The 26,123-nt window shown below is 40.8% G+C and overlaps 5 protein-coding genes across 12 annotated transcripts; 2 read left to right on the plus strand and 3 right to left on the minus strand.

The window, feature by feature from the left end:
- Positions 1-5,908: 5,908 nt before the first annotated feature.
- On the minus strand, positions 5,909-7,054 carry LOC119555178 (protein terminus). The gene has a single exon (XM_037866427.1). It carries the CDS (start codon positions 7,052-7,054, stop codon positions 5,909-5,911), a length of 1,146 nt encoding a protein of 381 aa, XP_037722355.1.
- A 1,274-nt stretch (positions 7,055-8,328) lies between these two features.
- On the minus strand, positions 8,329-13,051 carry LOC119554696 (equilibrative nucleoside transporter 4). 2 transcript variants are annotated; one of them, XM_037865700.1, is made up of 4 exons: positions 12,413-13,051; positions 11,471-12,032; positions 10,803-11,045; positions 8,329-10,534 (listed from the first exon to the last, which is right to left on the minus strand). In XM_037865700.1, the coding sequence occupies exons 1-4, from the start codon at positions 12,625-12,627 to the stop codon at positions 9,551-9,553; spliced, it is 2,004 nt and encodes a 667-aa protein (XP_037721628.1). In that variant the 5' UTR covers positions 12,628-13,051; the 3' UTR covers positions 8,329-9,550. The 2 variants fall into 2 exon arrangements, with proteins under 2 accessions (XP_037721628.1, XP_037721627.1); XM_037865699.1 differs by having other exon boundaries at positions 10,803-11,048; positions 12,413-13,048.
- Positions 13,052-13,311: 260 nt separating this feature from the next.
- On the plus strand, positions 13,312-16,353 carry LOC119552756. The gene is made up of 2 exons (XM_037862548.1): positions 13,312-16,078; positions 16,133-16,353. Exons 1-2 carry the CDS (start codon positions 13,418-13,420, stop codon positions 16,331-16,333), a joined length of 2,862 nt encoding a protein of 953 aa, XP_037718476.1. The 5' UTR covers positions 13,312-13,417; the 3' UTR covers positions 16,334-16,353.
- A 39-nt stretch (positions 16,354-16,392) lies between these two features.
- Positions 16,393-19,855, minus strand: LOC119552759 (WW domain-binding protein 2). 6 transcript variants are annotated; one of them, XR_005219730.1, is made up of 7 exons: positions 19,699-19,855; positions 19,229-19,528; positions 18,443-18,681; positions 17,878-18,291; positions 17,246-17,291; positions 16,783-16,883; positions 16,691-16,720 (listed from the first exon to the last, which is right to left on the minus strand). XR_005219730.1 is itself a non-coding variant. In XM_037862553.1 (6 exons), exons 1-6 carry the CDS (start codon positions 19,752-19,754, stop codon positions 16,676-16,678), a joined length of 1,077 nt encoding a protein of 358 aa, XP_037718481.1. In that variant the 5' UTR covers positions 19,755-19,855; the 3' UTR covers positions 16,393-16,675. The 6 variants fall into 6 exon arrangements, 4 of the variants coding, with proteins under 4 accessions (XP_037718481.1, XP_037718480.1, XP_037718484.1 ...); XM_037862553.1 differs by lacking the exon at positions 17,246-17,291 and having other exon boundaries at positions 16,393-16,720; positions 17,878-18,213; XM_037862552.1 differs by lacking the exon at positions 17,246-17,291 and having other exon boundaries at positions 16,393-16,720.
- Positions 19,856-19,859: 4 nt separating this feature from the next.
- LOC119552757 (ecto-NOX disulfide-thiol exchanger 2) lies at positions 19,860-25,891 on the plus strand. Of its 2 annotated transcripts, XM_037862549.1 has the most exons (7): positions 19,861-20,015; positions 20,297-20,878; positions 20,939-21,664; positions 22,974-23,080; positions 24,238-24,357; positions 24,437-25,057; positions 25,220-25,891. In XM_037862549.1, exons 1-7 carry the CDS (start codon positions 20,012-20,014, stop codon positions 25,481-25,483), a joined length of 2,424 nt encoding a protein of 807 aa, XP_037718477.1. In that variant the 5' UTR covers positions 19,861-20,011; the 3' UTR covers positions 25,484-25,891. The 2 variants fall into 2 exon arrangements, with proteins under 2 accessions (XP_037718479.1, XP_037718477.1); XM_037862551.1 differs by lacking the exons at positions 22,974-23,080; positions 24,437-25,057; positions 25,220-25,891 and having other exon boundaries at positions 19,860-20,015.
- Positions 25,892-26,123: the final 232 nt, after the last annotated feature.

The raw sequence follows: 26,123 nt of genomic DNA on the forward strand, positions 1-26,123 counted from the left end.
CAGAGTGCCACGCCCACTCTAACGCCCACAAGCCGCCCAAAACTGTGGCTCCTACAGTTTTGATGCTAGAATAAAAGTTTTAACTGATATGTAATGTTCTCATCAATACCTATCGATTGACCCAAAAAAAAGTTTGTCACGCATATTTTAACTCCCACAAACCGCACAAACCTGTGGCGCCCATAATTTTCATGCTAGATAACAAATTTTAACTGAAATGTATTGGTCTCGTCAATACCTATCGATTGATCCAAAAATTTGCCACGCCCACTCTAACGCCCATAACGCTCAAAATCTGTCTACCGCCGGTAGGTGGCGCATTTTAATCACGCTTTGCTGCTTGCATATCTCCATTTTCCTTTGGTCCCTTAAGCTGAGTAACGGGTATCTGATAGTCCAGGTACTCGACTATACAGTTCTTCCTTGTTTTTTTTCAACTTAGGAATCAGCTCATCCGTCTTCGCGCCCTTTTTTTGTCAAAAAATCGAGTTTTTTCTTAATCATAGTGATATTTAAGATATCCAGCTCATTATTTTTATGACCGGCCCCGTTTTTTATCTTTACATTAAACTGCCGTCGCTGGAGAAAAAGAGCCGCGAATTCAATCGAATAGCCGACGTCCTTGTCCTGGAGCAGCAGATCGAGGAGATGGTTGAAGCTGGCCGAGAGGACAGCCCGATGACGAGGAATTGGAGGTCATTGGAAAAAATCTCATTGCACACTACCGGGTCGAAGTGATTGACCAGTTCAAGAGGCCGTTGGGAAAAATCTATCTCAAGACAGAAGCCGAAAAGTAATACCGAACAAAGGTACGTTATCGCTATTCGGTTTCCATTGGTGACTCCTATTGATCTGAATATATCAGGAATGCCTGAAATCGCATCTCGGACATCGAGTTGCTTCCAGCCCAAGTCCCGGCCTCTTGAGGTAGCAGCCGCCCATCCAGCTGCTTAGATCGCATATTGAATATGAAATATGTCCTGACAAAGAGTAGATAGGTGATAGAAACAGAACCTTAATCCTTGACAACAAACTCTACGATGACGAAAGAAAGATGAAAGAAAGAAGAAAGTAATAAATGTTTTTAAAGTTGCATTTCAACAGTTTTCAAAATTTAAAAAAACGGAATATTTTGAAAATAATTTTTAGAAATAGATTAAAGTTAAATAACTAGCCAGAGAAGGATTTATCCTTGTCAAAGATTTCCGTCAGGGCTACAGCTTTTTGACGTACACTTTTATGTAAAAAATTACGAAAAATATAGCATTAAAATGTCCTTGTGTGTATCAAGTAAATATATCTATAAATAATATGTATTCCAGAACCCATTCTCAATAAAAATGCTAAATTTTTTAAATTTATATATATTTTAGCCTTACGGCTTTAATGTCATTATTAAGGGTATATACATGGAGGGGGGGCGTTACTAAGTCTGTCAAATTAAAAATGTAGCTTCTTAATGGATTTTTGATTGATTGTATGCTATGGGCTTCAAAACATAAATTTGTTTGTTCTTCTTCATCCTTTTGTATGTAATATTACCAAAGAAGAAACTTTAGAATGTCCTAATTTTGGCCAGTCTTGCATGAATTCTGAATTGCATAGCGATTTTACATCTTTGCGAATTTTACATGTTTTTTCCCAGAGTCTACAGACTTCGCTCCAACCCGATGAGTCTCTCTTAAAATGCAATTTTAATGACAGTGATAGTCCCTTGTCGTAGTCTTCAAAATCGTGTGGAATATTTTCATCATCTTCTTTGCTAGATAAAACTTTGCGACGTCTGTTCTTATACTTAGAATATAATTTTCCACTGGGGTTACAATGTTTTTACCCCGAGGAATAAAATAATAGTCCTTAAGATAAAAGCAGAATGTTTAAAAATCAAATTAAAATGCTTTTTGATTGTGGTTTAAGTATTACCCGGCTTTGCGCTTCGCAAGGAAAAATGCTTAAATTCTCGTCCAGCAACTTCGAAAAATCTTCGGTTTGAACAACAATGTTGTTGCGGAAAATCTCTTCTGTGATTATATTTATTACAAAATTCCTTTGCGTTTCCGTCAACACTTTATTGTTGAGTAAATCGCGGCCCAGTTCTGATGATTATAGTAAGGGACGCAAGCTCTATGAAATATATTTAATATATTACATAATTTGTTTTCGGAAAAAGTTAATTTGAATAAGATGAGATTACCTGTTTCAGCACATTATTGGTGCTTTCATATACAAATTCAGTCGCTACTTCTTCCTTAACTGGAACTGCGTTTGGCACTTGAGGCTGTAAGATTATTTTAAAGAGAAAAAATTAACTTAAAATATCTAAATTGTCAAAACGGAACAGATACGAGCGCGATTATTCTTAAATGTATCATCACTTTTGTGGAACATAATGTATTAAGTTTTTAAGTTTTTTCTAATTTCTAGGTCAACCAAGGGAAAAAGTTGTTATATTAATTTGTAATATGGTTAAAATATCTGAAATAAACAACATGGCATCCTTACTTTTTTGTTTATATTTTATTTAAGGTATTATTGTTAACTTAAGTATTCCTAAATTCCTGAAGCAGGTCCTACAATTTTTGCTTGTCTTCGATGTCACTCATTACACTGTATAGCCGCACAGTTTCACCATATACAAAGAAGTGAATTTGCAGCCATATAGGCGCCGCTTATTTCGATAACTTCGATAACGGTAACTTCAAGAGAGTAGTTTGGTCTCTCTCCTCTCCTCTTCTGTCACTTTCATTTTTTCTACGTCTTCCCCTCACGTCCCTCGTCAACAACCACAGAACCGAGATTGATTTTAGTTCGGAATACTAAAATCGACATCGCTTTCGTCATGAAACCGAGAAGAAAAATGTGAGAAGACACAATACTAAAACCGAGAAGAACCGATCTCGGTTTTTTCCGTTCTCAATTTTTCTGGGTGTATAAAGTATATATATTCTTGATCAGGATCTCTAACCGAGTCGGTCTAACCATGTCCGTCTGTGTCCGTCCGTATGAACGCTGAGATCTCGGATACTATACAAGCTAGAAAATTGGGATTTGGCATTTAGATTCTTGAGCTTCTTGCGCCGCGAAAGTTTATTTCGGCATTTATTTCGCTCATAACGCTTAAACCTGTCTAGCACTCAAATTTTATAATATTTTCTAAAAAATTATATATGACTTTTTTTCTAATATCAATACCCATTCGCATCCTAAAAATTATTAAAATCTGACCATTCATTAATAAGATATAAACAAATAATGTGTGTGATCTTGGTAACAGTCGCTGTGCATAATCGCACTCCCGTTAGCTTAGCGTTCTCTCTTGTTAGTTCTTAACATATCTTGAAAATACTGTCGTATACGCTCCAGTCAAAAATGTAAGTGGGTTTTTCGGAAGTCCATTCAACCCTTTATTTCAGCGAAATCTGATAGAATATTTAAATGCGATTTTATGTCCTCCATAGTGTCCCTGTAAAATATATGAGGATTGACTTGCAAACAGTTTTTTAAATTTAGTTTTTAACTTTTTCGCTTGAGACATTTTTTTTTACTGTTTTGGCAAGGGGTTTTCTTTGCCCTCGGATGTAAATGTGGCATTGAGTTTACAAATTTTTCACATATTAACGATCCTTCTACCTCTTACATACTTTCCGACGAATCTAGTATACCCTCTTACTCTACGAGTAACAGGTATAATTAATAAAATATATACATATTGCGTTGGACGAGATCAACAGGAGAAGCCCAGTCGGAAGAAGCATGCCGGGAGGGACTTCGCTCCCTTCATGAACTTTATGCCGGAAGAAAGTAGGTTTTTGTGTAAAAGAATTTGGTTACGTTGTAGTAATATAAGTATATTTTTTATTATCAACCGACGAGATCTTCATTGAAGAGTGGCCTGATTTAGTTAGGGATCTGTGATCTAAATATATTTATTGCATAGTAGGCTCTTTTTTCTTACAGCTGAGTTTGACATAGTATGCAATTGCGTTTAGCTTCTTGCTGAAACTTAGGCATCAGTTCCTTCGTCTTCGCTCTTTTTTCTTAAATTTCGCTATGATTCAGATAATAATTCTCTTGGCCGGGTCCGTCCTTAAGGCTGTTTTCTATCTTTACATAATTGTGCCGTCGCTTGAGAACAAGAGCCGCGAAATCAATCGAATAATCGACATTCTTGTCCTGGACCAGCAGATCGAGGAGATGGTTGAAGCTGGCAGAGAGGACAGCCCCGATGGCGAGGAGCTGGAGGCCATTGGAAAAAATCTCATTGCACTCTACCGGGTCGAAGTGACTGACCAGTTCAAGAGGCCATTGAAAATAATCTATTTCTAGATAAAAGCCGGAAAGTAATAATAATATTGATATTCGGTTTCGATTGGCGTTTCCGAATATATAAGAAATAGCTGGAAAGTGAAGCTTGGAGTCGGATCGTGTTGCTTCCAGCCCAGGACCCGATATCTTGAAGTAGCATCCGCCAATCCAGCTGTTTCCAGGTTAATCTGCACAGTCATTCTGGTCAGTCATTTTTGTCCCCGAACAACTTCTCGAACGCAACGCACTTATCAGAGTGCCAAGTCAAAGATTAGCCGAACACGCTCCCGAAAATCCCGGTCAGCCTTTTTGACACATTAACTCACACTCATGCAGAGGAACACGCTCAAAGTGTGCTCTTTTTGTCTCGCTCCTTTCACTCTCTCCGCGAGAGTCCTTCAGTGCACTTTCTCTCGCCGAAATACCGAACGGGAACAGAACCTTTAGCCTTGACCAAAAACTCCACGATGACGAGAGATAGCAACAGTTTTCAAAATATTAAAAAAAACATTTGGGCAGGGTTTTTGTTCCAGTCGCCCGGTAGTTACCGAAAATATCGATGAATCCCCGACAAATGGGGGTCAAAAAAGACATGTTCAGACAAACCTTTAGGAAATATTTGTAAAATAATTTTTAGAAATAAATTTAAGTTAAACAATTGTAGCCAGAGATGGATTTTTTCATTGGCAATACATAAATAAATAAATTGCCCCGCTCAAAAGTTGTAGTTTCTCAAAGATTTTCTGCAGGGCTACAGCTTTTAGTCGTACACTCAGGGAAAAACACCGTGCTAAAAACAAGTACAAACAGCCTTGATTTAAGAAAAATTGCATGCTTAACATTTAAGAACGTTCGTGCTCAGAAAATTCTCATATTGAGCACTTTTTGGATTTTTAATGTCTGCCAACTCTAAAAATTCCCAACTGTTTATTCTGAAAGTACTCGGTATAAATACATAAATACATAAATTAGACAGTGTTAATGCCCGTGAGCGACAAGTCGTGAGTAAACTTATAATATTAATATTATTTATATATATCTCGTTTATTTCGTTTCAGTTTCCAATACTTATTTCTCTTACTAGCATAAAATAAAAACTCATTTTAATAATCATAATATTTATAAATTGATTTAAGAATTATTCGTCCTTAAATCATGCCTGCAACTTTCTTACTTTATTATTAAATCGATCTTGTTTTTAGTCCAAATATGACTTAATTTAAGAATTATTCATACTTGATTGAAGACCGAAAGGTTCTTAAATCTAGTATTTTCGGTCTTGAAAATTCGTGCTCGAAAGTAGTATTTTGTTCTCGCGTTCTGTATTTTCCATGCTTGGCGAAGTTTTGACACCGAAAATACTAGGTTCAAGCACGAAATACTTGATTTTTTTTCTTAGTGTACACTATCACGTTAAAAATTTCGAAATCTATAGCATTACAATTACTCTGTGTGTATCAAGTTGATACTTTCGATTTATTTTCCAAAAAAAATTGAAAATTATTATTATTTAACCCAGTGAACAAAAGTCCCACAAGAAAAAAGATTCACACATTTAAACATTTATTTTAGTGCACTACGAATTTTCTTTTTAAAACTAAAATTAATTTCTCTTGCTAGCCAATCCAACCCACTCGTACTTGAAGTATTCCTTTGGCAAGGGCAAACAGTTCTCGTGCAACTCGATGGCGTCCTTATCCATGTGCCACACCATAAAGTTTCGCCCACAGGCGATCTGTTTATGGAGAGCGAAATGGACGCGGTCGACGAAGTGGGACTGGCATTGGCGGCATTCAAATACCCTATCCTGGCTATCCACTTTCAGGAACTTCCTTATATTCCTGACTTCAAGCAGACCCTGAAATCCACCAACCACGTCCGTTTGAATAATAAAGGTGGGCGTGTTGTCCACATCATCGCCATGAAGTAAATAGGGCACAACATATAATTCCTTGGAGGTGCTACAAACCCGAAAGCTGTAGAGGTTTACCTTCAGATTTGGAGGGATAGGTCGTCCAGGCTCTTCCTGATTAATATAAGTTTCAACAAGATTTATTAAATCAGAGGGCGATTTATTACTTCCTCTTTCAAGGCATTCAGCTGCATTTTTCACTTGATATTGTAGAGGAAGTTTGGAAACAGGTATGGATTTGCTCTTGGGGGAGTGACAAAATCTCTTTACAGTCACCTTCATCCTTCTGATAACACACGCCTCCAATGGAACTTTGTGATGAAGCAGGACATAGTTACTTATCTTCTCCAAAAGCATGGAGAATATCATGTCGACCGCCTCTCCAATATCCAAGTGGTTTTCGATATTTAATGGGCTGCTTTCGTAGTACATGCGTTCTTTTTTCACGTCCACATAGAATCCAACAGAGGCCTCTAATTTTTCAGTACCAAAACTTAGGAATCTGAGCAACTGGGGAACCGCATCCATCCCAGAATCCAAGAGAAAGTCGTTTGTTCTGGCTGTGATGCTTCCATCGCATAGGATAAATTCTTCGATAGCCTGATCGTCGATCGTTTTCAGGATCTGCCTTTCCTCGGAACCCAACTGAATGCAATAGCTTCTGTTGTTCTTGATATCATTTCGCCAGTGATGATTGTACGGTTCGCTGACTGGAACTCGACTTTCACAGGTGGCACAATCTGCTCTCCTTGAACCGTTGGCGAAAAACTGATGGCGAAAAACTCGCGAGTTTTCCACGATCTCGAAGACAAAGCGCGATTGTGTTCGACGGGCCATGAGTAGAAAATTACTGATACTGGATGTTTCAACGCTGTGGGTTTTATAAGAAGTTAAGATTCCAAAAGTAGCTTAGGTAGAAGATAAAATAGTACTTTATAGGTCAAATTTAAAGGTAAGATGAACCAGGTGCTCTTGATTCAATCTGAAACACAGACAGGTAGATAACGTTTTGTCAGGTAAATCGCTTTCTGGAAAGTTGACAGTTGACTAAGCCTCTCTATAAGAAACCTGCAAATACAAAAGAACAAAGCCAATTTTTATGACCTAAAAGGATCAACGAGAGTTTTTCCCAAATAAGAATTGTTAAATTTGGCTTAACAAGTTATAGCGGTCATCCAGAGCAATCTGCACGGGGCAGCTTAATCCTGTGTGTATTCCGACCGTTGTTCTACACTATTTGTGTGGCGGCAGAGATCGAGCAGAGCAATTTCCAATGCCCACTGCTTTAAATCCATTTCGCATGCTGCTCGAAACAAATCTTTTTAATAAAAAATTCCAAGTATATATCTGAAAAACCCGTGGCAACCGGCAAAGAGGAGCTACGAGATAGGCATTAATTACCTTAACTTTTAAGTTCAATCGTAAAACCCCTTTATCAAATAATATGATATCTGATCAAATCTATTAGAGTTGTAATAACTAACAAGAAAAAACGATATGGCCGATGCCATCGACTATCAGATACCCGTTACTCAGCTTAGTGTACTGGAAGCACTCAGGGGGTGCGATAGATATAGAGATATACAAGTAGCAAAGCGTCTGTTCACAAGATTGCACACGTTTTTGCTTATAACTTTTTAATGAATCAAAACAAAATCTCATTTAAATATTTCGAAAATATAAAAAAAGGTGGGTGTTATAGGGGTTTTAGCGTTATGGGCGTTAGAGTGGGTGTGGCACCCTGCTGCAACAAACTTGCGCTCAACTTTCTAGCCATTATAGTTTCCGAGATCTCGGCGTTCATACGGACGGACGGATCGGACCAGATCGACTCGGGTTGTGATCCTGATAAAGGATATATATACTTTATAGGGTCGAAAAGGCTTCCCTCTACCTGTTACATAGTTTTCGACGAATCTAGTACTCTACGAGTAACGATTATAAAGGGAAGGACACAAAAGTCTGAGAAACAAGGGCAAACAAAATGCACATGTATTTGTAATTTTTAGATAATTTGCCATTCAGCAATATTTTAAAAACGGTCAACTCTGTCAAGCCCAATTCTTTTGCCAAAATATCTAAGTGGAAATTAAATCAAAAAGCCACTGGTATTTAAATATTTCTATGTTAACATTTATTTATGTTCTGCAGGTTCTGTTGTCTTAATTTTTATCTATCGATACACAGATGTTTCCATTGCCCTCTTGCTTACAAATTTAGCCAAATCAAAAATATAAAAGCAACAAATTAATTTAAGACCAGCTTTTGCACTTGATGGCTTACAATGCTTACAACACTTATGGTACCCGACACTCAGATATCTTACAATCTTCTTGTTTGCTTGCTAACTCAAACCAAAGGGTTTTCATTACTTTTTTCACTGATGGACTTTCTGTTTGTCGGTATATCATATTTTTCAATTGCAATTGCCCATTTCTCACTCTTACAAAAATAAACAGACACCCGTTCACACGCATATATTCTAAGTCAACAGGTTTGCAATTTGAAATCCCTAGCACTTGGAGTATATTCGGAGATAAATATTTGGGGCCTAGACTTTAGACGCTAGAGGCTGAAAACAAACTAAAAGCGAGAATACCCTAGACACTCTATAGTTATAGATATATAGTATTTAGTACATACAGGAGTAGTATTGCCTATAGTTAGAAGTTTGCGCTTGCTTTCAACTGGAATCTTTGTTCACATTTGTTATATGTTGAGCTTTTAATATAAATGTATTCGAAAAATTTGAAATTTTATCTAGTTTTTTTGCCATATGAAAGCTCTAAAAAATAGATTAAAAAGTATTCAGACGACCAAATTGGTTTGCTCTTCATTTGCTTTAATCGTAAATAAACGTTGTCTTACTTTTTTCGATATATTGAAGTATATTTTCTCGTTGAATTAAGCAATTCATCGACCAGCCCAGCAGTTCCAAATTTCACTATAATGGTGTTTTACTAATAGGCAACCGTCAGTTTGGGAACAATTTCAACTAATTGAAATACTTAAACAACTCTTTAAGCAAAGAATCAAAAACCTTTTAAACTCTGGTTACTGCCATTGTAACGCTGGTTTAGAATGTGAATAATTGAGGTATTTTACAATTACCTGTTAAAAGTAATATGGTTATTATTACATAAAACATTAGTGAGGTTCTTTCTCTGTCTGTGATATTGATTTACAATTTCCCCATTACACCTAGAACTCTACGAGCAATCTATACAATCTTTAAGTACCGAGTTTTGCAATAAAAGTATAAATTATCATTCTGACGTAGATATGGCTGTGTAGAATGTTGACTTTTTTCCGAATCTTAAAGGAGAATCCCCCTTAGATGCTATCCAGCAGCGCATCCTGCGTTTGGGGATCTGTGGTCATCTCGTCGCTGATATCGCCCACCGAACTGGTCACCGTGGACAGGATCGAGGTTATGGTGGCGTTGATCACCTCGGCACTCCCGGTGGCCACCGTGCTGTAGAGCGCCAGGGCCGTGGTGGTGATCACGGTGGCCAGTGCCGGACTGGCGGTGCTGGTGGTGGAGCTGGAGCTGCCGAGGGTGAGCATCGTGGTGTTGAGCAGGAGTGGCGCCAGCGTGGTGGCCCCCGTGGTTGGTGGACTCATCGTGCTGGTGCTCGTCAGCGGCAGCGGATGCGGCAGGTGGCCATGTCCATGCCCGTGGCCGTGGAACTGCTCCAGCATCGAGGCGGGCACGTAGGGATACGAGGGACAGGGATTCACCAGCTGCGGCCCCAGCATGCTCTCGAAGACGTATCCAATCAGGGAGCCCACCGTCAGACCCACGTTATACGACAAGGTCATTATGTTGCCAGTGACCTCCTTCAGAGTTCCCGGCACCTTTGCCGGGGCCAACATCATGGGCAAGCTGCCGGCTAATCCATTGGTGATACCCAAAGCGATGGTGAAGACAAAGGGCGCCGTTTCGCCGGAGATCACGGGCCGCTGGCGAGGAGCACAGCAGAGGAGGAGCAGCGGTACCAGGACGATCCTCAGCCCCGACAGTAGGATCAGCTGGCGACGCGACCAGGGATACGGACTAGCGGCTAGGATCTTTCCCACCACATCCGAAGTGTTGAAGCAGAACATCAGCAGCACCGGCATCCAGGAGCGGAGGGCGCAGGACTGCACTTCCACCTCGATGCCCGGATACAGGGAGAGGGTCACGCAGTAGGCGAGGGCGATGCACACCATGTGCGGGTAGATCACCTGGGCCACCCGCCACCGGGTCACGAAACCCTCGCGGATGTCCCCCAGCTTACTCGGTCGGCAACGGCGTGGGGTGATCACGTGCTCCACCTTGAAAATATATGATTTTATAGAAGTAACAATATTTAATAACATTAAAAATATTTTATATGCTTTCATAATATCCTGTTTTGAGATGTGAATAGCTCCTATTTTAAAGATCTGAGATAATTAGTGTTATTCAACACTTTCTCGGACAAGGGTAAAAGTGAAGTAGAACTTCGGTAACGTCAAGACTAATACAATTATTAATAAATAAGCGAAGTCAATATTATTAACAGAATATTAATAATTATAAGAGATGGTAGATCAATTTTACCTTAAAGGCTACAGTCGTGGGCGTTGTGGGCTCCTGGGCGGGGGGTGTGGCCGGAAGCTCGGGAAGTTGTCCCAAGGCTTCGATGCTGCTCTCACCAGCAGTAGGATTGGACAGTTCGTAGACGGGGTTACTAAAACTCAGGGTATTTCCGGTGCCTGGTGGTCCCACCGATGTGGTCGTGGTGTGGGTGCCGTCCATTGAGAGCACCCCGTATCGAGTACTACTTGGAACTCCATCAATCTCCTGCTGTATTTGAAAAAGAAAAATAAACATATTATAAGCATTAAGCAATAATTTGATAAAATAATTAGGTGAGAGATGTTAATTCTAATAAATAATACTCTAAGACATAAAATTCTTTTTTTTATACGTTAAGATACTTGCCGTCCGTGATTTATATATATATATACATATACTTAGATATTAAAAAGCTCTCTCGATAAAGTTTTCAAGGAGGTGCTGATTTGGAACTACATGACATGGACACACATTTGTCAGAATATTGGATGTAATCCATTTTTTAGTTTTTTTAGTTATATTGTTCATTTATACAATGTTTTAATAATAGTTCCAAGCTTCAAAATTATATTCCATTCAAGCTATCGAAAATGGGTTGGGAACAAGAGAAAAGGTTTCGTGTTCTCTTAAATTATGAGTTTATAGCTCACCTCATCCGGCCGGAGGACTATCTTTGAGCAGGCCTCCACATGGAACCGCACAAACGGCGAGTTGATGGTGGCCACGTGCAACAGGTAGCTAAAGAGTATGTAGAGCGTGGAGGTCAGAAAGAAGATGACCGTGGACACGCGATCGTTGTTGATCAGCAGCTTGGTAACGACTCGGTTGGAAGACACCAGGAATCCGGCGATACTCTCGCCGGCCATCACCGCCTGGGTGTACTGTTTGGGCAGCATCGAGGCGAATCCGTAGAAGCTCGACTGCTGCACGGTGCACCCGATGGCGGTCAGGGCCACGGCGGACATGTTCACCAGGTAGGCGGTGTTGGAGGCGAACATGTGCCAGGCCACCTCGCAGACGGCCACGAAGATCAGCGTGGTGAAGGATATCATGTAGCCGAAGAGCACTCGCGACTGGAACGGAGCCACCGACAGCACTATGTTGTTCATCAGCACGGTGGCGAAGGCCACGAAGATGTACGTCATCGACATGTCCAGGGCCACCGGACGACCAGGAAAACGAGCCTGCCAGTAGTCCGCCGCAATAATAAAACTGCAAGGTAGAAAATATTCCATTTTAGTTCATTGAAAACAAACTTATATACAATTTTCACAACGATTAAAAGATTACAAAAAAATAAAGCATTTGAAGAATAAAACCTCTCGATGCCTTTCAGTATGATACAAGTTAAGAATAGCTTTAAAGTCTGAATATATATATCTCATAACCTCAAAATACTTCAAAATCAATGCAATCTATTGCATACTTTCTAACAACCAAAGTACACTTTATCTAAATAGTAACAATAATCAAAATAAGCATTTAAAGTAAACTTGTCTACAGGTCTTAAATATATATTTTTTCTATTTTAAACCAACATTTATAATATTAAATCCGTTAAAAATTTCCTTCTCCTAAACAGTACTGCTCACCTATTGTAGGGCAAAACAAAACCAATGCCCGCTGCCAGGAGAGCCAGGTAGACGGAGTGCCGCTGATCCTTGGGGGCCCGTGTATCGAACTCGGGACTGTCCATACTGGCAGGATGCCTCAGACCGGGTCCAGTTGCGGAATGGGTGCTCCTCGAACGCCCAGAGCTCCGTCCATCCAGTGGCTCATAGGTGGTTTCCTGTCCACCCACATCCATGGCCTCGAGCTGTTGCTTGCGTCGGTATTTCCGGTGGCAAATCTGTTTTAATTACTGCCCGTTGTTAGACGACCCGATGGCTTTTGGACCTTGGCATTATTTTCCAGATTGGCCACTAAGTGGGCGTGAGGGCTCTGTTGTTTTTCCTGCCGTACTTGCATACAGGGTGCGAATTATACGGTTTAACCTTTCACAAATCGATACAAAACAGACACAAGTGGCTGCCCTCGCAATTAGCCACTGGGCATATTTATAGAACCATCTATCGTATGATTTGGTTGCGCCTTTAAATTACATTTAGCTCTAGCACATTTACAATTCACTGAATTTATTATAACCGCTTTTCGAGGCACATCTGCTTGCCAATCCTTCGGTTGTCAAAGTGTTGGCACTTTTCTCACCACGCCCGCCACTGCGCATGTGGCGTATGATTGATTTTATTCAACTAACTTACCAGCCTGTTGTTGTTTTGTCGGCTAAGTGAATGAAACTCTTCCTCTTACCTTGTAGCATGACCAAATTCGCAATGGTTACAAATCCAATTTGCATTTTTATGATCTTGAACTCTTTTCTTTTAATAAAAATAATTGGTTATAAAACCCAATTGCATTTTTATCTTCTTGAACTCTTTTCTTTTTAAGCTCTTGATAATACAGAAACATAAGCTACCTTGACAAATACATCAATACAGTCGACTTGCACATTTTTGAAAGGTTTTTTAAATTGATATATTTTTTGCTTTTGGACCCAGGATTAAATTTAACAACCATAATTGTGATTCCTGACCAAAATGTTTAAGCAAAATGAGACGGATTCTTTTGTGCCCATGTCCATTAAGAAATTAGTCGAGGAATGTCGAAGTTTCAAGGATATAAGTTCGTTGAGCATTACCGAGACCGAAATTATGGGATCATTGGCCTCCATAGAACCATATTGCAAACATCTTTCGCAACTGACAGTCCAAGTTAAAGAGAATCATGACATCGAAGAGTACGAAGCAGTGACCGACTGGCCCAATCTAAAAACTTTCACCTTACTAGGACAGCATGAGCCGGGCAGCTTGGAGCCGTTTTTAAAGAACGCAGCTAGGAATGGCTTCCTTGCGCACCTGCACCTCGACACTGCGGAACTTGATGTGGATGAGGTGGCTGCATTGACCTCGATCAACTCCTTGAAGTCACTGAAATGCGGTTTCAGCGATCACCAGTCCGTCGGACTTCTTTCCAAAATGGCCAGTCTGAATACGGTGATTATAACCACCGAGCTGAATACCGAAATTGCGAAGCAAGTGGCTCTAATCTTCAAGAATGCCAAAGGTGATATGATGGTACAGTTAAAACAGAGGGGATTTCAGTTCCGTATGGAACGGCAGGCCCAACTATTCGTTGTTTACCTACCCCACCACGATCCTATCGATATGACTGTGCTGGCTCCGCTTTCGGAACTCCACGAAATAAGATACCTCACCATACGAGGACCCCATCAGAGTGGCTCGCTGGCGGATCTTTTTCGTGGTTTCGGGGCATCTAGTTCGTCTAAATTGCAGGAGGTTGTGATATACAGTGATATATTCTTAACTGGCAAAGAAACCGCCGCCGTTGCAACCATTAAACCCTTGAAAGTGCTGGAATGTGGATTTGTAAAGCCACTTAATACTGAACAGCTCTCGAATCCCACCGCACTGCTGGAACTCTGCATTGTAAACTTGCCCAAGGCCTCTATGAAGGACCTGTTTGCAGCCCTGGCCTCCAAAAAGGAGCCCACTCTGCAGTACTTTATTTTAACCGATGGCATGCTGCATTGCGAGGAAACCGAAGAGCTGGTGAACATAAAGTCCCTTAAGTATCTGGTATGCAGATTTCAAGATGTTGGGGACCTCGAGCGGATTGGAGAGCTTCCCCACTTGGAATTTGCCTACATCACTGTGAGGCAGAGGAATTACCAGTCCCCCGAGCTGTCGAAAAATCTTCTACGGTTTCTAGTACACTGCCAAAAGGAAGGACAGGTAAAATTTCGCGGCTGCTGTGTGACATATAATCAACTCGAAGGCCTTGTCATTGTGGTCTTTAAAAATAAGGAATCCGACGCGGATTTGTGCGCTCTGCTGGGATGGTTGGGTAATGTTAAACAGCTCCGGATAAGCGGCCGTCCTGCCGTTGGTAATCTGAAAGCCATTCTTGAAGGCGTGCTCCTCCACAATAAATTGGAGCTTTTGCTGATATCCAAGCTCAAACCCCACGAGATTCCAGTTGTGGCCCAGATGGATTCCCTTACGAAAATAACAGTTGGATTTCTCCAACGCTCGAAAGTACAGCTCCTTGCACGTTTGCCCCACTTGAAATGGCTTTGCATCACTGTACATCTGCCGGGATCGTTGGAATGCCTATTCTATGACTTAGCCGAACGGGTGCCGACCTCTAAGCTCGAAACCCTGACTATTCTGGAGGTTTATCTAGTGCCCGAAGAGCTGGCAGAAGTGTCTAGAATCCGCTCCCTGCGACGCTTTAGGTGTGGCCTTGTGGATCCCTATAATGAATGGTCCCTAACCGAGCTGAGCGTCTACTCTCTGCTGGAGGAGTTGTACATTCAATCGTATCAAAGTGGTTCCCTGGTGGAGTTATTCAGGGCCATCAAGCCCATGAGTTACTTCCATCGCCTGATCGTTCGGGGTTGCCGTTTGACCACCAGGGAAGTGAAAGCCATCAAGGGTATACGAACGCTGAGGACCCTTCAATGTAGCCTAGATAATGCCAGGGACATAGGATTCCTGGAACGTCTGCCATTGCTGGAAGAGCTAGTCATCGAATCAATTGGCATAATTCATCGAAATCCGTTGGCAATATTGGCCAACAAGGAACGACAAACTCTCAAGAAGCTCGTCATCAAGAACAGATCCTTGGGATCATACGATTTTAAGAGCTTGGCCTTGATGTCGAGTCTGAAATCTCTCGACATCATAATCCACAATGCAAGTGATGTCGAGTGCTTGGCCCTTCTGAATTTGAGCGAGTTGAAACTGAACTGCCCGCAGGAAATTAATATCATACCTCTCCTCGCGGCTTTGAGCGACAAAGATCCGCATGTGCTCTGCTCCTTTGAGCTAGTTAACAAGCTCTTGACAGAGAAGCCCACTAAACTGCTTCTGCAAGTAAAGTCTTTAAGAGTTCTGAAAATTGGATTTAGCGATCTCGAGAGCCTTGATCTGCTTTCCCAACAAACTGAGCTTGAAGTGCTGGAAATTAAAAATAAAACTTTTCGAGTCAAGCATATTATAGAGATCCTAAGAAACTGCCGAAAGCTGCGGGAAATCCATTTCCTAGAACGTAATGAAAAAATAAACACTGAGTTTATAAGCCAGTGCATGGATACTTTAAAGACTGTTCGAAATCCCAGGGATCAGCCAGCTTTGCAGATGTTCTTTGACAGCTTGTATTGCCTTTCTTTTGAACAGGTAATAACGAATTTATGTCCCTTAAATTTCGCCATAATTTTTGTGTTCTTGCAGCAATATAGCGTTGATGAATCCATCTTGGCCATTAAAATTAAAACGCGTCCACCCATTGATGATTTCAATGACGAAATTTTCGTTGAACCGCCAGAAGACACTTCCGATAGCGATGAGCCGAAACATTTCGTACGAAATCCGGAAAAAGTGCCAGAAGAGTCCGAGTCCGATAGCTCAGAAACGACTGATTTTGATGATTGATTAATTTTTCACAGTACATAGACATATATTTAATAACGGATAAAATAGGTTTGTAGTTCTCATGTAACAATCATTTGATTCATATAATATTTATTTAAAATGTAAAATTTATCAAGCCAAAAAGCCAATTATTATTTTTGTGACCAGAAATTAAAGCATATAAAGAAAAAGCATTTTAAAAACAATACCTCCAAATATCAAGCAATTTGAGAATGCTTGAAAACAACAATAGATAACTTTTCGCTATAGAATATTTTGTGATTGAATAACCTCAACGGAATGAGCTTTAATTACTTTGTTATATCGTATTATTTAATAGGGGAATATAGTATGCAGTCATTATTAGTGATTCTTTTTCGATGCATCATCATAGCTGGGTGGCAAGTTCTAAAAGTAACAAAAAATATCACAGTGAGACATTGTCCAATATGTATTTGTAATATACATACAAAATAATTTGGTGGTAAGTCACTGTTTTCTGATCCACTGGGTCTGCCTTGGTTGTAGGGTGTGTTATAAGCACTTGCTGCAGCTTCTTCTTCTTTGGAATCTGGTTGAAAAAGGAAACGGAGCATATATAGCACAATCCACTTCAGTGATATTTGTATTGAAAATATATTCATAATATAATTAGTTGAAACCATTACGATTCACCTCTTACAACTTGTGTTTATGGTATTATAGCTGGAATCAGTACAACACACATGGGTCTTTGGATTGGATAGAAATAATGATGAGTGCTGCCAAATCTTGCTACTAAGGGTTCGCATTTTGTGGGTGGTAAAGAAAAAGTTAAAGAAGAAACCATTAAACAAGTCACTAAACCAAAGGGGGTAGACTAAACTAATTTAAGACTCGGCTTTTGTTAGTATTTGCTTTGGGCATAAGTAATATCGAAACAATAAATCTTACTTGTCGGGATGGCTACTTGAGGTACAGTAGTTTGCGTTTAATTACACTGTAAAATAGGTCAAAAGTAATGTTTTCTTTTAGGACTGGAAAATAAATTCGTTTGGTTTAGTAATAGGTTAAATCGAGTATTGGATATTAGGTGAAATTGCTAATTAGTTTTTAAATCGTAAAAGTAATAAAATCATAATCTGGTGTAAGTGTGTGAGGTATACACTTTCAATATTTGTTATTTTAAAAAAGACCTCGGCTTTACACAAAATTTATTATGTACATTTTTCTAAGCACCAAAAATAATCAAACACTTTTGTAAACAAAGAAAATAGGGAAAACTAAAGATGTGTTTATTAGTTTGCAGATGATGCTACTCTTGAATCTTCTTCATTGTGCTTGGAACTTTAGCTGATTTCTGATTAGTTAGCCGGATTTCCTGCTTTTTTTAAACGGCTTTAAAGATGTTGTGTTCATTAGTTTAAAGGTTTTCATGCTTCTAATTTTTTGCATTTCAATCTTCTTATTCTTTTGTTTCTTTCTCTTCTGCAAGAATTAACCAATTTAGTGAAGTGCATTATAGGAAGGGAATGATAAATAAATGATAAAAAAAAACAACTACATGGAGGATGAGTTTTACTCACTTCCTGGGGGCAAGCTGAAGCCCATAAAGCTGGCTCCAGATGCAGCTGCTCCTCCGGCTGCTCCCGCTGCCTGTTGGCCCGGAGGCGGTGGTCCAGCCGGATAGCCATTTGGATATCCATTCGGTTGCTGTAGTCCTGGGGTGTTAAATCCACCGGGCACATTGCCGTATCCGCCATAGGGTTGTGGTCCATTGTACGTCTGAGCCGGGGCGGCATACGGCGGTCCAGGGGGACAATTGGGGGCGCAGGAGGCGTATGGTGGGGGCTGGACATAGCCTCCGGCCCATCCTTGCGGGCCGTAACCCGGCTGCTGTTGTTGCTGCTGCGGCGGCGGTGCTGAAAAACCATACCAATTGGGTTCATTCGAAGACGCTGCCTGCGGCTGTTGTGGTGGTGGCTGTTGAGCCGGTGGTGCTAAGACGAGAAAGAGAGGAGTGCCCAGTGGGTTAAACGTAGCCTGTGCGAAGCGTGAATTTCGTGGGTAAGCCAGCTTGCCAATTCGCGATGCAGTGCCAGAACAAAAGCCGAGTGCTGATTGGGTGGAATGCCCGCCTGGTTCACTTACCGATCCCTGGGTATGGCGGCGGATTGTCGCTCATGAAGACCGTATTCGGCGCCGGGCCACTAAAGGCATCGTGCTGCGGCAGCCAGCCGTAGTAGCCGGGTGGCGGCTGATACGCCGGCGGTGGGGCCTCATTCCAGGCTCCAGCCGGTTGGTAGGGTGGTGGATCATCACCGGCCAGTCCACCGCGATGGTAGTTGTTCATTGCCGTCTTCGCGGACCTTAGCAAAGCCTGGCCATACCTATAAACATATAGAATTGTTAGTAAAGTGAGCTAGCAAGGGTAAGCGTTATATTGGGAAACTAAAAATACCCTTGAAAATTTACAAAAGTTTCAGTTTGTTTTTAGAATGTATACAAATTTGCATCTTTCAAATTGATTAATCAAAACAATTTACAAATACTCAATTTACATTATAGTATTGCATACTTCAAAGTAATACAATCGTTAGCTTTTTATGATTATGGCTATTACAAATTCTGGTATTTAACTTAATATCTTAACGGGTTTTGCCAACGACATTGGAATTCTAAAAACCTTAATTAGAAAAAAATTATTTTAAAGATTCGAAAAAAAAATTAAATAATGTAAGAATATACAGTCTGGGAAAATATAACATTTTAGGATATGTATTGTATGTCCCAAAATTTGTAAGGATATTGGAAAAATTAATAGGATTTGGTAACTAGCTTTCCAGTAACTAGCCCCCAAAAGTTATGTTAAAAATAGATTAGATTATCCAATCGTATTAGGGTTTGAGTAAGTACATAATCCAAAAACAGTCTTACTCGATGGCGCCGCCTGCCTTGAAATGGAGCTTGAACTTGACCTCTCCCACGTAGTTTCCATTTGGCTGGGCGCGCACCTTTCCCTTGATGTAGTTGGCCCCGAAAACGGGCTGTTCGATCTCCACATCCGAAAGGGCCACAAAGGGAGCACTGAAGGACTGCATCGAGTCCGAGGACTTCTTGGTATTGAAGATCATCCGGTGGGAGGTGAGGTAAATCCTGCCCGCCTTGGAGCCCTTGAAAATGGGATTATCCTGACCGGAAAACTCCATGGAGACGCTGTCGCTGTGGAGCAGTATGCTGTGAGCAGAGGGAAAGGCTGACATTAGCCGGGTTTTTATCTTTTCGCCGGTCGAATTTCCAATATATTCCCAATAAATGAGCAGCCACACACGTCAGTGTTTACATTCATGACGTCAGGATGCCCCTATCTTTTCGGTGGTAATTTAAGGACCTTCCCGGCTACTTACTACTCTCCAGCGTGGATGAGCACGCCATTGTTGGCGTGGGCCGTATTAACCGACATATCAAGTGGTTTTGCCGACTATTTTCACAGAAATTTGCACGAATTTCACCAACCCAACTACGTTTTGTTTTGACAGCTGATGATTCATAGAGAAAAGTGTGGCAACGCCACGGGGAACACTGGATTAGTCGTGCGTGACTCACTGGATGCAATCGATATTTACCTTTGGGTGACCAGATCTCGGAAACGCTCCTCTCTAGAAGGAATTATTTTTTTACCTTACCACTACCTGCCGTACAATTATTGGGGGCGTTAATATGCGTAAGTGATAAGATAATGAGTTAAAAAAGCTCTTAAAACGTGTAGCAAAACAATGCAAAGCCAGAACATCCCATGGAAAAGTCAAGACTCGCAGCATTTGTGTTCCTTTTGACTTTTATCAGCGAGGGGACTTACGCCATTTTGGAGCCCTGCCACCCCCAGTTTTCTGGGTCTATCGAAAATTGGGGTCTCAGCTGATTGGCTGTTTTGTTTTGCTACCGGCTTCGCGTTGGGGCTTCCCTTTGTTGACTTAACTTACCATATCAATCAACCTTTTGCAGTACCGCTCTTTGGGACCATGCCGAATGGCGTAAGTTTGCCAAATCACCCGAATTTCCTCAACCAACTGGCGGCTGCCATTTCCACGGCGGCCTCAACGACATCGGTCGTGGGAAATCCCTCGTCGCCGCCCAAACAAAACCAGAATAAGATGGCCAAGCCTCAACAGCAACCGCAGGGAAGTGCGCCCATGGATCTGGAAAACGAGAACGAACACTCCACGGATGTCAGCTCTACGACGGCCCACAAGGATCCCAAATTGCAGGCCACATCTTCATCGCTGTCCCTTCCGGACTCGGCGCAACTATACCTGAATGGCTTGATGCACACGCCTCCTGGTTATCTGTATTTTCCGGCTGCCCAGGCGGGTGGGGCTCCTGCCCCCGGAAATGCACCCGCGACAGGAGGAGGATCCACAGCAGCAGCTTCAGGAGGTAGTGCCGCCAATGCCCAGATGCTAATGGATCCCACGGCCATGATGGCAGCGGCCATGCAGCAGATGCAACAAATGCACTACGCTGCGGCTGCTGCAGCGGGAATGACCACAGAAACTGGAGCAGGACTAGAAGCAGCACTCAGCGCGGGTAAGGAGTCCAATCACAGGAAACCGCTAAGAGCTCCTCTCTAATAAAACCTTTCCTCAGATGGCGTTTCACCGGCTGGCCTCAAGGAGGTGATCAAGACCAAGAACTGCATCCTGTTTCCACCCAATCCGAACGCCCCACCACCCACCATAAGGGAGCGACCACCAGGCTGCCGGACCGTTTTTGTGGGTGGACTCCCAGAGAACATAACCGAGGAGGTGATCCGTGAGATTTTCGAGTCGTGCGGAGAGATCACCACGCTGCGCATGTCAAAGAAGAACTTCTGCCACATTCGCTACCGCCAGGAGGGGGCAATAGACAGAGCCATCTACCTATCCGGCTATAGATTGCGTATATCGGCTCTAAATGAACCACCCAACTTTGGACGCCTGCATGTGGACTATGCACAGGCACGGGATGATCAGTATGATTACGAGTGCCGGCAGAGGCAGCATCAGAGGGAGCAGCGGCATCGGGAGCGCATGTCGATGGACAGGATGCGATCGCAGTCGCCGCCACCAATACCGCACTATACGGATCACGAGGCCACGGCCGTGGCGGAGCACCTGCGCACCAACGAGACCTTCGTAAAGGCCATCCAGACGATCACTGCCTGGTTGGAGCGTGGAGATTGCACCAAGCGGAATGCCAATGTTTTCTATTCGATGATCCAGAGCACTCATGCCCACGTACGAAGGCTCCATGCAGACAAACTGCAACTGGAGGAGGATCTCAAAAAGGCCAGGGACAGCTATCGCAACCAAATGGGCACCATGTCCACACAATGTAAGTGTTCCGGCCTTCAAGGCAGAGGATCAGCTTTCTTAGCTCTAGTCTAGACGGGAATTTAGGTGCCGCTCCCACTTTGAAATCCTTTTTTTCTGTTTCGTTGCGCCCGGGTTAGCCTTTTAGCGTCTGTATATCTGAACAATCTACCAGCGTACTACACAACCACAAACACCTACACTCAAACACACCATTTCCACCCAACACACTCTTTAGCAATTCTAGTCATCGAATTATAAAATGCCAAAACTCCACATAAGAACTTACCGTCTAAAATTTGCTCGCCAAAAGTCGGAGAAGCAAGACCAAAGAATCCAAGCAGGATCAGGTAAAGACCAGCCAAAGAGGACAAAGCCCAAAATCGCCGCACGGTGCAAAGGTCATTGGAAGAGGCGATCATCGAAATGTATTTGTTCCAAAGTTTTTTAGTATTTTATACAGATTTTGATCGTTAGCATATGTGTACTAAAGTTTTCAAGGAATCAAACATAACTGTTAGCTGTTGAAAAGTTAATTGTTAGCCTTTACTAGAAAAGGTAATACTTAATTATAACAGACTTACTAAACCACCTCTAACCAGAAAACATTTAAGACCTGCTTACCGTGCTATTAAAATTATTCAGTAAATCATTGTGCAGAATCATACATGCCTTTACTTTAATAATGCCAAAACTAAAATACTGGATAAAATATCAGTTTGATTCCCTGATTATAATTAAAAATGTAAAAATGCACATTGTGCATTTTGTCAATCAGCCCTTATCATAATACATTAAAAAAAGAATGTGGACGTTGAAAAGTCAACTCCCTATTTGGTTTGCACCACGTTGATTGCCTCATTCTCTGAATCGCTCCACTGTGCGGCTGATTCTCACTCATTTCCACTGTGTCTCGACACCACCACAAAAGTCTCAAGTCTTATTTGGCCCAAAGGTTTGTAAGCCGCAAGGCAGAGAGCAAATTTAAACAATCCATTGGAACAGTAAAGGAATTAACTTCCTTTGTAGACCCGAAACTGTCAGACTCGGACAAACATAAAGATAGGTAATCACGCTGTTGTATTCTCTCTAGATTGTACCTACATAATATATCAACCTTAAATAACCGTAACTATATTACATAAATAATTGCTATGCGAGGGTCTCTCCTGTAGTTTAATTAAATTTTTCATTTCTCACTCATTTTATTCGCAAAAGAAAAAGTCTAGTTTGACAAAGGTGAAGAGCAAAACTAAAAACCAATCAAGAAAAACAAAAAATACCCTCTGTCCTCCCTTAATATTATTATATATTATTGCATTATTGTTCAGTCACTCAGATTGAAAAAGTGTTCAATGCCGCTAGTCACAAGAAGGTTTGGGACCATTTCACCAAAGCCCAAAGAAAAAACATCGATCAATGGAAGAAGTTAGCCACGGTACGTACTAAAATGTTCAAATAATCAAATACGAACAACTTCAAAGATGTTGCAAAATGTGTATAAAAACCAAATGTCATTTACTGTCCAATAATTTTGATTCATTATTGTATCTCTCGATTTCATGTTGTATCTGTTCTTGTTGGTGTTGTTATTATTGTTGTCGAGTTGCTGTAGATGTTTAACCATTTTACTAACCCGTTTTTGTGTTATCAGTTTCAGTCAGCATGTCGCCCATTTACCCGTCCTATATAATCATAACGTACGATTCCATCGCTGACGCTTATGGTTGCTAATTGCTCTTTATTAATTGTTAATTTCCCATATTTCTCCTGTGCATTAATACTTTATTTAGTAGCTTGTACGTATGATTATCAAAATTCCCATATCTGCTGTGATGTCACCTAACAAAAGAAAGAAACCGTTTAACATCGATGTAATTTGCAAGCTTTAAAGTATTGATATCAATTAACTTATGTAGAGTAAGAATTACAAATTAGATTATCGGAACGGAAACTGTTTAAAAATTAGTAAATTAACTTTAAACAATTTCCTCTTCATAATCCTTTATACGTCTCTTTCTATCGGGTCTTTTCACATCTATAGCTTTGGCTCTTGATCTGTAATGCTTTAGTCTATCTTTTCTTGGCTTTGAAATATCATTTTTAATGGATTATCTAATTTTAACTAAGCATTTGCATAACATTTTCGATAAGCTTTAAAAACTTAAAACTAAACTTTAGCCAAGTGTCCACAAACTTTCAAATTTCTTTTAGAAATTTGAAATTGTTAGAAATCTTGAAGGTTTGATGGGCACTTAGTGAAATCGATTGGTTGTGGTAAATAGCAAAAAGAAGAACTAAAATACATTGCTGCTGAGAAACATAATTTGTGCAACAAATACAAATTAATAATTAATAGCAAAGAGAAATTAATCAAAACAAATTCTAAAACTTTTTGAAAATGTGGCGAGGTAAGTAAGCGGACCAGAACAGTGTCGTAAGACAGGAAACAAATTTGATGCATTCTTTAAATACACAAATTTTAGAGCTAGGTTATAGATTTATAATCTTGTAAGCAATGGAACCGAAACAAAAGAAACCCATTCAATTAATAGAAATGGTAAATAATTAAAGTTCTTTTCGCATGCCATGCAGGAACTTCGAACGGTCCAGATCATCGACGATGATGAAATGGAAATATCCGACGATGAGCGTGACTACGACAGACGCGGACCCAGCGCCAAGCGAATTCGCTACGACAGTGAGAGTTTAAAGGTAAGAAAATATTTACTTATAATACATATTTTCTGTAACGTTCCTTGAAATAATTACATTTACTTGTAAATCTTTTCAGGACGAGAACGATTCCCTTCGCTGTCAGCTGGAGGCCATAAGGCATGAGATGAATCTGGAGCGCAGTGATTATGTCCAACGTGAGAAACAAATAAAGGTGCTCCAAGAAACTATTCGCAACATGCAAACTCAGCTGCTGCAGACGAAGCTGCGCGAACAAAAGGACACCAAGGTCATTGAGCAGCTGGAGCGGAATCTTAAGGATGCCGGTGTTAAGCAACTTCTATTGAAGACCAAAATCAAGGAAACTGCAGACAAGTTGAAGGACAAAGAGGCAAACAGTACCGGTGCCTCGAATGCATCCAACGCCTCGAATCTTGACTATAGCAGCGGTGATTCGTGCAGTCAGGAAGACACGGAGATCATACCACACCAAAAGCAGACAGAACCGGAAATAATTGACATCGATAAGGTGGACGATGATGTAACCATCATCATAGAGCACCAAAGCGGTGTGGTGGAGATTCACGAAATCGAGGACGACGAAAAGCTGGAACCTGCAATAGATTCTGCGGGAAATAAAGCAACGAAGTCAATTATAGAAAGTATTTCAAAGTCAAATAGTGAGGAGAATATAAATAAAATCAGCTCGGAGCACACACCGACATCGGCCGGGAAAGAGGTTGGTCGAGGGAAAGCTTAATTGTTAGGCAAACAGATATAATTAATTTTTTTATAAAATATGTATTTAAATCACTTGGAATTCGTCCCAATGGTACTCCATATGGACCAAATGGGTCTCTCCTTAAGTAATAATCATTATTCTATCTCCCCTACATTTTAGGTCGCCTTCAAGTCCTTGACCCTGACAGAGGCCAAGATAATTGCTCTAGCCTCCGCCTACCTGGTGCTGCATCCCCATGGCGTTGATATTGCCAACATAGCTAGTTACTTAAGCGGAATGCTGTGCAACGGTGCTGCCCCCAATAACCATGAAGATCTTGCCAATATACTCGGAAAGTACACAAATCTCTTCAAGTCGGATCAGGCCAAATGGAGGTTCTGTGGCTTCAGCGAACCTACGGAATCTCAGTCAGAGTCAAAGTGAGGTGGAGAGTGCGGAATGTTAACTCGAATAAGATGACAATTGAATGCTTTAATTATGTTACAACTATATCATAATGCATAGCGAGTAAGCGGGAAGAAAAGTGAAATGTTAACCAATGGAAAGGCGCAAGTTTTTCGATGCAATCACAATATAATGAGACCAGTTCCAGTTTTAAGGGCAAGTACTCGTAGTTAACTCTATCGGAAGAAAGACACCACAAACTAACTACCGTTTCAATTATTTAAATAACTCAACCTAAAGGATATGTATACACTTAAGCTAAATGAATTCAATATATACAAATATATATACATCAATATTTTAAATAAGCTGAGAGGCCGAAAGTCGTGTTGCTTATGTTGAACAAGAAGCAAAAGAATGGAACCAAATAAATTTTATGCTAAACTACGTGCGGTTTTCTCTTATTCCAAAAATGGGGAGGCATGAAACTTATTTTCTTACTTTGAGTTAAAGAATTTAAGTTTCATTTCAAAAAAAATAGAACTAGAATTATGTTTCAAAACATGTTAAACTGATTTTTTTAACAAATTTCTTTGAAAAAAAAGTGCATTTTTAAAAAAAAATTTATCTGGAATCGTATTGAGTTAGGTCTGTTTTAGTAAGTGTTTCAGAAAATATT

Source organism: Drosophila subpulchrella, chromosome 3L (assembly GCF_014743375.2).
Source record: "Drosophila subpulchrella strain 33 F10 #4 breed RU33 chromosome 3L, RU_Dsub_v1.1 Primary Assembly, whole genome shotgun sequence".
NCBI classification, from domain to species: Eukaryota; Metazoa; Arthropoda; class Insecta; order Diptera; family Drosophilidae; genus Drosophila; species Drosophila subpulchrella.